General features: G+C 36.9%; 1 protein-coding gene across 1 annotated transcript in view; it reads left to right on the top strand.

The window, feature by feature from the left end:
• Cdk15 (cyclin dependent kinase 15) overlaps window positions 1–12,113 on the top strand; it is a 108,180-nt gene that overhangs the window by 53,618 nt on the left and 42,449 nt on the right. The window contains exons 9-10 of the mRNA XM_004626664.2: window positions 1,616–1,709; window positions 10,167–10,230. Coding sequence (XP_004626721.1) covers window positions 1,616–1,709; window positions 10,167–10,230 — 158 coding nt within the window. The remainder of the gene's footprint in view (window positions 1–1,615; window positions 1,710–10,166; window positions 10,231–12,113) is intronic.

The raw sequence follows: 12,113 nt of genomic DNA, 5'->3' as shown, positions 1-12,113 counted from the left end.
GGTCCCTGTGCTTTGCTAAGCTTGTTCTAAGTAGGTGCTTTAGACCACTGAGCCATCTCACCAGCCCCTCTACCAACATTCTTTAAGCAGGAATAAAAAACATGCTAACTTTGTGTCTCCAAAGCCCCCTTAGAAGGGTAGTACAGTGACTCTCAGTTTATTTGTGATTTATTTTAAGAAATGCTACATCATCAACTTCTTAATATAGAGGACGATACCACAAGTAAACACAGACATCAAAGAGCTTGAATCAAATGCTAAACATGAAAAAGTTTTAGGAATACCTAAGTGCATTTATTCTCTTTAATGCTTTATTTTTATTTTTGCATATACAAATATATGATATGTAATAAAATAATCTATGTTTAATTTAATTTATAACAGCCCTTCCAATCTGTGTAAAATAAACATTCTCAATAGGTCATCATTTAAATTGCCAAGTTTGGAGAGGGAATTAGTTTTTTTTACAGAGGGATTAAACTCAGGGACCTCTCAGCTACTCCCCAGCCCTTTAATTATTTTTCTTTTTTCAAGGTAGGGATTTACTAAATTGATGAGATGTATGCCAGGATTGTGATCAAACTTGTGATTCTCCTGCCTCAGTCTCATGAGTAGCTGGGATTACAAGTATATGCCACACTCCTGGGCTTTTGTGTATGTGTTAAGGGGTTGGAATCTTTGTTAATTTTTCTTTAAAACTTTGTGATTGATACAATAATCATATATACTTATGGAGTATTTTACAAAGTCTTTAATTTTTTCTTAGTTGTATGTATAGTATTATTTATTTATTTATTTATTTATTTATTTAAATTTTTTGGTGGTACCTGGGCTTGAACTCAGGACCCTGCACTTGCAGGCAGGCACTTATTCTACTGATATATCTCCCTGTCTCCCCTGTACCTATAGTATTGACACATCTGATGATAGCATTTTAGATTCAATGTACAGAGCTTTGCAATTTAGAGCCAGTAGTTTGCTGTGTTCTGTATAAAATGGAGAGCTAATAAACCACTCAAGTTTAAGATATTTGAGAACTGTACTGAACTACTGCTGGTTTTATTTCACTTTGACAAAAAGTTACAAGTTATTCTTACTTTTATTTCGTATATGAACAGTTTTTTCTATAAGATTTTGTGTGTGTGTGTGTGTGTGTGTGTGTGTGTGTGTGTGTATTGCTGGGACTTGAACTCAGGGAGTGCTGATGTATATTTCCAACCCTTTTAAATTTTTTTGAGACAGTCTTACTAAGTTGCCCAGGTTGGCCTCAAAATGTAATCCTCTTGCCTCAGTCTTCCAAGTAGCTAGAATTATAAGTTTGTACCACTATACCTGGCTTTCCAAGACTTTTAGTAGTATGTGACCCCTTCTTAAGAGTCCTCAAAATATTTTTCAGTTGGAGATTTCCAGGTTTGTTTTTTTTTTTTTTTTTTTTTTTTTTTTTTTTTTTTTTTTTTTTTTTTTTTTTTTTTTTTTTTTGTGGAACCGGGGATTGAACTCAGATCCTTGCGTTTGCCAGTCAAGCGCTTGTCCTACTGAGCCATCTCCCCAGCCCCACCAGTGGTTTGTTTTTGCATGTACCTTTTCCTTAAAGCTGTCTTGTTTCCTCTGCTAGGGGTGCAGGCTGCATCTTCATTGAAATGTTCCAAGGTCAGCCTTTGTTTCCTGGGGTTTCCAACATTCTTGAACAGCTGGAAAAGATCTGGGAGGTAAGAGGAAAAATCTTCTTAAGAAAAAAAGAAATATCTACTTGTCAAACTTTAATTCAAATTTGCCTTAGACACAAGTGAAATAGTCCATCTGCTTCAAGATATGGAGCCAAGGACTAAGCTCAGAAACTGCGGTGTTTGCCCCGGGGATGCATGAAGGACCTAATGGTGAGGGCAGTCACTGCTGTCCGGTGGAAGCCCACGAGCCACCATTTGACATTGGATCTCCTACTTCCTAAAATCCTTACTGGCTCAGCCTCTGGGGACAAATTCTGCATACTATTGAGGCCACCTTACCTTATCCCCCTATCCCTAGCCCTGCCCTATATTTAGCTATAGATTTTCACTGACTGAATTAAAACATCCCGTTTTCATGAAACCCTGATTAAACAGAGACTGCTAAACAACAAACAACAACAAAAACAAAACAAAAAAACCACAGACTACTGTGCTAGTGTGAGGAGAACGATGCTATTTATAATGCCCATTCACAGCCTAAGGCCTATGTAGCAAGGCATGTATATTAATTTTGTTTCTGCCATTATTATTTGTCCCTACCTTATTTTTCCTAGGATATACTTGTTTTTTTTTCTTTCATAAAAAAATAAGCTATATTTTATTTGCACAACCTCAAAGAAGTGGTAGCCTGCAAGATTTCCTCATTGTAACACCATTCTAGCTCACATATTATAGGATGCACTGGTTTTTAATGTCCCTTATTAATAGTATTACAGTCCTACTATATACTTGTTTTTTGTGGTGACTTTTTATTATGTAAAATATACATAAGATAAAATTTGCCGGGTTGGTCAGATTGGTCACTGGGATAAAGAAATGCTGATATCCTATTGCACAGTGGAAAGACTATGGATAACTATAGGGTTCTGTATATTTCTAAAAGGCGAGAAGAAAGGATTTTGAAAGTTTTCATTACCAACAAAACAAAAACAAACAAATGTTTAAGAAGTTATGCTTACCCTAATGTTACCAACATACAGTGTATACATGTATTGAAATATTATATGGTATCCATAAATATATAATTGTAATGTGGCAATTAAAATTAAATGAGATGATTTTACCATTTGTGGTGTGTGTGTGTGTGTGTGTGTGTGTGTGTGTGTGTGTGTGTGTGTGTAACTGAGGATCAAAACCAGAACCTTTATACCAAGTTACTTACCCAACACTTCAATTTTTTTTTTCAAGACAAGATCTTGTGAATTTGCCCAGACTGGCCTTAAACTTGAAATCCTTCTGCCCCAGGGTCCAAAGTGCTGAGATTATAAGCACTCACTGCCTCCCCTTGTTCATTGCAGCCATTCTTCAATTCATTGCATTAAGTCCCTTAGCACCCCTGGGCCTCCGCCCCATCTTCATTTCCGGAGCCTTTGCCTTATCCCACACAAAAGCTCTGCAGCTGTCGAACAATGGCTCCCTATCTGCCCTCCTTCCTCTCTGCCGCCCTACCTCTACTCACCCTCCCCTCTCCACAAAGGTGCCTATTACAGGGAGCTGTAAGACATGTGGCTTTCTGTACCTGGCTACAATAATATTTTCGAGGTTCATTAAAGTTGTAGAATGTGTCAAGATACTGGGATTTCATTCATGCTTTTCTGCATCTTGTTCCTTGTCTCCTGCCTAAGAAAAAAAATGTACTTTGGGAAAGGGAGAGATTGTGTAGAGATTAATCACTGGCAGTAAATATTCATTTGGAAATGGGAGGGGGGATATTATGAAGAAACACAGAACAAACTGGAAAGCATTCATGAATTAAAATATTTCTCTAACTTTTCTTAGAACTATTTTTAGCAAGGTAGATGAATGCTACTTGAAACATATCATTATGCTTTAACATCATCTAAGCTGGAAGCAGCTTAATTTAATGACTTTGGAGTCAGAAAACCTGGCTTTAAATGCTAGCCACTTTCTAACTGTGTGTTTGGGCAAGTTGTGTAGCAAATTTGAGCTTCAATTCCTTCATCTGCACAGTGACTTGCAAACCTTGCTGTGAAAATTTCACAAGCTCCAATGTCCACCAGACTCCATGCACATTACGTGCTCTGCTGTCATAAGGATGTTTCAGTAACTCAATTACTAAGAAGCATTCGCTGATACTCAAATGGCTGCTGTCTTCTTCACTGTAGTGGACTTACTTCTTGTCCATAGTAGACAAGTGTAACTAGCACTGCCTAGAGCTCATGCTACAATGACTCTACATATTTTAAAAGTTTTCTAATTATTTATTTCTAGGTATTATTCCAACACTTATTGGACAATCACTATATTTAAGTATTTTTCAAGGGCTTATAAGAACCTGTAAGTAGCCAGATGTGGTATTGCACACCTGTAATACCAGCACTCAGGAGGCTGAGGTAGGAGGATCACCACAAATTTGAGGCTAGCCGGGGCTACACAGTGAATTCAAGACCAGCCTAAACTATATATTGAGACCTTGTCTCAAAAAAAAAAAAAAAAAGAGTGGGAACCAGCAAGTCATGGAAAATATACAGTAAGAAAAATGCAGGATCTGTGATTTCAAGTGCTATTCAGTCCTGGTGGGGTGATATGTAAAATAAACACAGACTATATATATATATTTTTTTTTTAAAAAAAAAAACATGTGCATAGATTGCTAATATAAAATGTAATACCAAAACAAGATGTGCTATTAGGATATTTGAGAAGTAATATATTTGAAAAGAATGCACATGTTATTAGTATTTCGGAGTTGTGTGTAACTGAGAGCAGTCATCCTCTGAATGAGGTCCTGGTGTGTTGGCTTGTAAAATAAACACAGACTATATATATATATTTTTTTTTTTTTAAAAAAAACATGTGCATAGATTGCTAATATAAAATGTAATACCAAAACAAGATGTGCTATTAGGATATTTGAGAAGTAATATATTTGAAAAGAATGCACATGTTATTAGTATTTCGGAGTTGTGTGTAACTGATTTTTTCAAATGCTGTGTGTACTATTTAAATGACTACACATTTAGAAAGCAGTTATTTTACAATTCTTTGCATTTAGCATAAAACTTAGAAATCGCAGAGCAGAAAGACTGTCCTAACTGTTCCCTGGGACCTCGTGGCCTTCTAGTTATTAGTACAGGTTTCTAGAACTGACCTTGGTGACTGACGCTGGCCACCTGAAGGACACATCAGGAAATTCAGTGATAAAAGATGTTAGACATTAATCTGGACCTGAAGCACCAAAAACTAAGTGAGCCGGTGAAAGCAAGCACGTCTTAACACATTAGCCCCACAGGCTCTGCCCAGCAAGTCACGTTCGTCTTTACCACTGTCTATAGCACACTGTAGTAAATCAAAGGGACTTGATTTTGACATTTATGGCAACTCGTTACAAATTAAAACAACTAAATGTATTAGAAGTAACGCTGGCCTGGGGGCAGGAATCATGAATTCTGAACACGGCTCAAACTTTAGGTATGAGGCAGAGCAAGTCCGTATCCAATCTTCCTGGGTTACGGTGCTTTAAATTGTATTTGATTCTCTGACTCTGAGAAGTTGTGATTTCTATAAACAAAGTGCAGAGAGAACATGGCAGTGCCAATCATTTGTAATCATGGTATTTTCTTTGCTTGTCATAGCTTTTCCCTTAGTTATTTCTCAAGTTTGTGCAGTCGCCTAGTTCATGTTAACTTTCAGTCTGTGCTTCAGGGAGACGGTGCTATGTTGATTAGCTATGTATTATGAGCACCAGCAGGTTGGGTTCATTAAATCTCATTCTCATGGCTCTATCCAAGCAGCTTTTGTTATCACATCTATAGTTCCACACTCTGAGGAAAAAACAAGAAAATCACCATATCCTGCAGCTTTGCTGTCTTCTCTACTGCTCTATCTCAAGCAAGACAGAATTTATTTTTCTTAGTGTAGTGACTGACCTATGATAGGTGCTAAATAATAATAATAATAAAAAATAATTGTAGCTAGTGTGGTGGTGCATGCCTATAATCCCAGCACTTGGGAGGCTAAGGCAGGAGGATTGCCACAAATTCAAGGACAGCCTTGGCTACGTAGTATGTTCAGGGGCAGCCTCAACTATATAGCAAGACCTGTCTCAAAAAAGCAAAAAATAAAATAAATAATAATTGCATTTCCCTTTGGTCTTCATATGTAAAATATAGTAGTAACTGATACATACTACAAAAATTTAGGCCACAAAGGAAGCTTTCAGTAGTTACATAAGGAAAGAATAGCCAAAAAGGGACTATTTAACTGTTTATTCAAGAGTTTTGTTTTTATATGTGAGGAAATAATGTCCCAGAGTAGTTTCAACATTCCCAAGGTCGGGCCGGCCAAATAGCTCAGTGGATTAAAGCGCCTGCAAGGAGGTGCAGGGGCTGGGATTCGATCCCTGGGCCTGTACCCCTGGGGTGCGCTGAGATGGCCATTGAGACTGGGCATGGTGGTGTGCACCTGTAATCCTAGCTCTTGGGAGGCTGTAAACAGGTGCATCACTACGAGTTCAATCTGGTAGTGAGACCCTGAACACCCTGTAGACCCTTCCCTAAAACAAAAACAAAAACAAAAATCCCACAGTTTGCTATGATGTTACAGCAAAAGTTAATTCCACAGAAAAGAAAAGTTTGGTGGGATATGGGATGAAGCCGCTGCTGTTATATTTGATGACATCACAATGTCTATACAAAGCTTAGCCATATGGCTGTAGTACCCATCTGAGTGATAGTGGGTATGAGCTTCAGATCTGAATTCATTTCTTTCTTTTGTAATTGACAAATAAAACCTATACACATTTATCATGTACATAATTTATTTTTACAGTACTGGGGATAGGAGCCAGGGCTTTGCACATGCTAGGCAGGAGCTGTACCACTCATCTACACCACAGCTCCAACATGATATTTTACAGTATGCACACACTGTGTAATGGGTAAGTTGAGCTAATTATCATGTACATCACTTCCCATACGTATCGTTTTCTGTGATGAGAATACCTAAAATCTCAGTAACTTTCAAGAACACAATACATTATTAACTATAGTCATCATGTTGTACTATGGATTTCTCAGACTTATTCCTCATTTCTAATTGAAAATTTTTATCCTTCAAGCAATAACTCCTCTCCATCCACCCTACATTTCTAACTAACCAACTTTCTATTTACAATTTCTGTAAGTTCAAATTCTTTAGATTCCACATGTAAGTGAATCATGAGGCTTTTTCTTTCTCTCCCTGGCCTACCTTACTTAACATAAAATCATACAGGTTTAATCATGTTGCCACCAATAACAAGATCTGCTTCTTGTTAAAGGCTGGGTAAAAGTCCATTGTGTTTATGTACACTTCTTTATCCATTCATTTGTTGATGGACACTTAAATCAATTTCATATCTTAGGTATTCTCAATAATGATGCAATAAACATGAGAGTATAAATGTCTTTTCTACATACTAATTTCATTTCCTTTAGATACACATCCACTACTGGGATTATTGGATCGTATGGAAATTCCATTTCTAATTTTTTGTAGAACTTTCATATCAGACTTCATAATGACATATTAATTAACATTTCTACCAGCACAATGCAAAGGTTACATTCCACCAACACCTTTTTTTTTTTTGATAGAAGCCATTCCAACAGTCATGAGGTAATATTTCTATGGTCCTAACCGGAATTTCTCTGATAATCACTGGGGATGAACATTTTTTTATATATCTGTTGGCCATTTGTATGTCTTTTTTGAGAAATGTATTAATATTCTTTATTCATTTTTTTAAGTTAGGTTATTCAGGTTTTTAATCAAAGTACTAAATTTTTTCAGCCTCATATGCTTCAGAAATTACCCTTTTATTAGGTGTGTGGTTTGTAAATATTCTCTTTTACTCCATATTTTATCTCATTATTTCCTTATTTTTTAGCTCTTTAGTTTGTTAGCCTTTTAGATTTATGTAACCCCATTTGTCTGTTTTCATTATTGTTATCTGTCCAATAGGTTACAAAATCAAACAAGCTACAAATAGTTCCTGAATGTGTGTTTTTACTAAATGTGGTTTGCACAGATAAAAATAGGACAGCTATTTAAAGTTTTGTGACATTTGATATAAGAATCTTTAAATCAATGGGCCTAGTCTAAATTTCCCAACCTATAACCACATTGTTTTCTCTACAGTTACCCTCAGGTCTCATTCTTAGGGACAAAGACCAAATGAGAAGTCTTAAATCTTTGTTTTACCATTTTCCTGGCCTGTGGACTTGCATGTGTATATGCACATTCATGTATTTACATCTAAATAATAACTCTCAACAGTTCCTAATTAGTTTCTTAAAATCTAATTCGTTCAGTAAGTGTTTTTGCAAATAATCTTGGATTTGGTTCTAAAGTCAGAATAAACTTTGCAGACGTTAAGTCCATTAATCAAAATGCCTTTCATTTCCATTCCAACAAAGGCCAATCCACAGTCCTTCCAGCCACTATGGCCTTCAGGGAGGGCATTAACAGCAATTCTTTGTTTTCAGTTTCTCAGTTCAGAAGGCAAAAGGAAGTTTTAGTCATTTTCTCAAGTGAAAAGAATTCTACAACTTCCAAATAGAACCCGAGTATCAAATTTCTAAATAAAAGTATGTTGTTTTTTTTTTCTAAAATCTGAAGCTTAAAACTTTCAACATAAGATTTTTCAAAAGATTTGCTCCCTATTTTGTTGCCATTAGACATAAAACAGAATTATCAACCAGTCTGGTGGCATTCAGAAAATATGGATGAGGTTTTATTTATTTCCTTCTCTTCAGTATCTTTGCTTTCTTTTCATTCTGCTTTGCCAGCCAACAAAAGATGAATGGGTACCCCTGAATCACACCCACTTGCTTACATATGCATCTGTGCAAATAAACACAGAAGATTCTAGGTTGAGAAAGAAGAATTAGCTTCTGTCCTCTGGCCCTCACTCACAAAAAAGGAATTAGTTCAGTTGGTTTTTCAAAATGGATTCCAGGATTCTTAGTCTCCCCTCGGGCTCAGGGTGGTTGATAGAAAAAGCCTAGAATCCTCTCAGTTGCTTTTTAGTTTGTTTAGAGAGTGAATCAAAGCAGAAGATTTTACTGGGGGGCATGATTTTTTTTTTTCAGATTTATATTATAAAAGGGAAAACAGCACTGCAGTGTCCACTGTTTGAAGACAAGCTTACCAGGCTTCCTAGAGTCAGCCAGAGTCCTACACTGATAAAGTTAAGACTCTGGACCTTTGTTGATTATATGTAGCCATTGCTGGACAGTTAACATCCTACCATTGAAATGGGGTCAGCTTCTATAATCAGCATTTTATAGATGGAACCATTGATCCTTTCCAGAAGAGGGGTTTCTCAGGAGTTATACTGGGAAGCGCTTCTAAAAGAGTTTACTATAGTGGTGTCACAAAAACTATAGGTTACTATAGTAGTGTCGTAAAAATAGTGTTATGCTGACTAACTGGATAGAATTGGGCTGGAGCTTTTATTATTATCTTAGAAGAATAGTAGGATGATCCCTATAGAGGAACTTACAATGACATATCCATGCAAATTCTGTTTTGGTTTTGTGTTCCAAAAGACTTATTGTCATATGACATTTTAGTTAAGAATTGGAGCTTCGGGGCTGGGGAGATGACTCAGTGGAATAAGCGCTTCCCTGGCAAGCGCAAAGGCCTGAGTTCAATCCGTGGTTCTACAAAAAAAAAAAAAAAAAAGAATTGGAGTTTCAATTTATTCACCTAAGGCACACCAGTTCTTTTTCAAATTAAGCTGCCACTACATTATACTGTACTGTGAAAACCCAAACACCACATTCTAAGCTGCTAGACACAGAGAAAACTAGAATATGAAATGGATTTGATGGGAAGGACAAGGTTAGGCTCAAGTCAATTTTGACCAATATTCCACTGCTTGAAGGTCAGTAATATGAACCCTTTTAATTTGAGTGCTTCTGGAGACAGCTGAACACCCATGCTCAGGCATAATTTAAGCTGTCAAGGGTTTCCTGTCCATATGCTGAAGGCAATGTGATATAAAGCAAAGGGATGGTTACTTTTCTTTCTTTATATCCCTAATTGCCAACATGACATCTTCATGCATGGTGATTCTGCAATAAATATTTGCACATGAGAATGACTTTATTTATTTATTTATTTTGGCAAAAACTCAGGCCCTTGTGCTTGCCAGGGAAGCGCTTATTCTACTGAGCCATCTCCCTGGCCCCGAGAATGACTTTAACCCAGGATGTATTATGCACCTCAGAGCAACAACTGTGTTGATAAAGACAAGTTTAGGACCATAGGAATATACTAGTGTTTGTTCAGTAGACTAAAAAAAAACCATATAATGTGATATAATCAAATTCCTCCACATTCCTCTCTTATCTGCCTATTATGTCTCTGTGTCTTCTCTGCCAACCTAGTCTGCTCCCTGACCTTTCTTTATCTTTCTTTGGTTTTATGTAGGTGTTAGGAGTCCCTACTGAGGATACTTGGCCTGGAGTCTCCAAGCTACCTAACTACAACCCAGGTAATACTGACCCATGCTTCTGAATGCTCAGAGAACTTGCCAAGTCAGGAGAGCACCGCCACTCTGAGAGTGCATCTTATATGGTGAACTTAACAGTCAAGATAGATTTCTGTGTTTCCCGACTAATCCTTTTATGAGAAAGACATTGAAATAGAAGTTAAGGTTTGAGCAGTTCTCAACTCTAAATAGCAAGATGAAAAAGAATTTGAAATGACTATTGCTGTGAATTCCACATCCAATTCTAAATATACAATAGCTCAGAACAAAGAACTAAAAAGGTGGCCTGCCTTTGAGCATCACGAGTATCATTGTTTGCTAGAATATTGAGCCTCATAAAGCATAGAGATAAAGCTAAAGCATCACAGGGGAGTTAAAGGTTTGCTAGGCCTACAAAACATAAGTATCTAGATTGTACTTAACAAGAATTCACTCACTGACTGTAGATGGGACAGTTTTTCCATATCTGTCACATAGTTCATCTTCCAAAACTGTCTGCAAGGGACAGATTTGGAAGTGTTACAAATACTGTCCATGGGTAAAGCCTTTGAGAAGTGATCTGAAGGCCATACCAACAGAGTCAAATTACCTAACAATTACCTCAAGGACATTAAGACAGAAGGAGGAGGTAAGTAATGAGGCAGAGGTTGAAGAACCAGAAGCTAGAGAAACAAGTAAGGCCCATGCCAAACCAAGGCACCCATTGGCAGGATTAAAGAGGAGGTAGGTTGGTATGACTAAGGACAAGGTCGGTATGAATATGCTCCTACTCACACTGTCTAGTCTTTATATCCTTGCATCTTCCTATTACTAAATCCCAAATCTTTCCAAATTGTTGCCATTACAGTATTTAGTATGATATTATTCTGCAAGAGTTTCATGAGAACAAGAAATTGTAAGAAGATTAGAAGTGTAAAAAAATGAAGGCTATTGGCTGTGGGAGGAGTCCCTTTTTTAAGCCCAGTATCTAATGCTTTTACTCAAACAGATATACATAGGAGGGACCAGGCATCTTGAATTGACTAGGTTTATAGAAACCCCAACAGAGGGCTACAAGACTACCTGCAAAGTCCTTTCAACTGCTTTATAAATGATCGTTTAAAATAAATAAATAAATAAATAAATAATCGTTTCCATTGTTAAATCACCTTAGTTCATTTACAAGTGTTTATTATTTCTAACTTTTTTTTTTTTTTTTTTTTTTTTGTGGAACCGGGGATTGAACTCAGGTCCTTGAGCTTGCCAGGAAAACGCTTATTCCTCTGAGCCATCTCCCCGGCCCCATCTAACTTTTTTTTTTTTGCTAGAGTTCAATATCTAAGAAAAATGCTACCTTGGCCATAGGACTTAGAAGTGCCTTTCTCCGTTTCTCACAAGATATAAGGAAAAATTAAAAGCTTTTTGTGAAGCCCACAGTCCCTTCTGTAGGAACTCCTGTCTCAAGTTACCAAGGCTTCCTGCCTGTTCTTTCCATACACTCTTTTCTCCATTATGATGGAAATGGGGCCCCTTTTCTTTCCTCAGCTTCCTATCGTGGACATAAGGGAGTCACAGAGAACATTTTGGATGATGTCAGTACAAAGTTGACATGGTGAACTGTGATAGTCCTTCTCCATTCTCCAAGCATTTTGGTTTCAGGTTGGTGCACGTAATAAATGCAGATCCTTAATACAAAATGTCTTGAGTAGAAGCATGACCAAAAGGCTTCCCCTGCCAGATTCTACAATAAAAAAAAAAAAAAAAAAGAACTAGGCCCTAATAAAACAGGAAAATTTGTTACATTTTTCATTTTGCTATGAGGTCAAAGTAATGTGCAAATTCCTACTTATGAAGAAAAATTCTCCAGGCTCAATGACGATGGCTTATACTTTGCATTGTTTTTCTAG

Source organism: Octodon degus, unplaced genomic scaffold, assembly GCF_000260255.1.
Source record: "Octodon degus isolate 3935 unplaced genomic scaffold, OctDeg1.0 scaffold00016, whole genome shotgun sequence".
In the NCBI taxonomy this organism is placed as follows: Eukaryota; Metazoa; Chordata; class Mammalia; order Rodentia; family Octodontidae; genus Octodon; species Octodon degus.
This window is presented reverse-complemented; position numbering and strand designations above follow the sequence as displayed.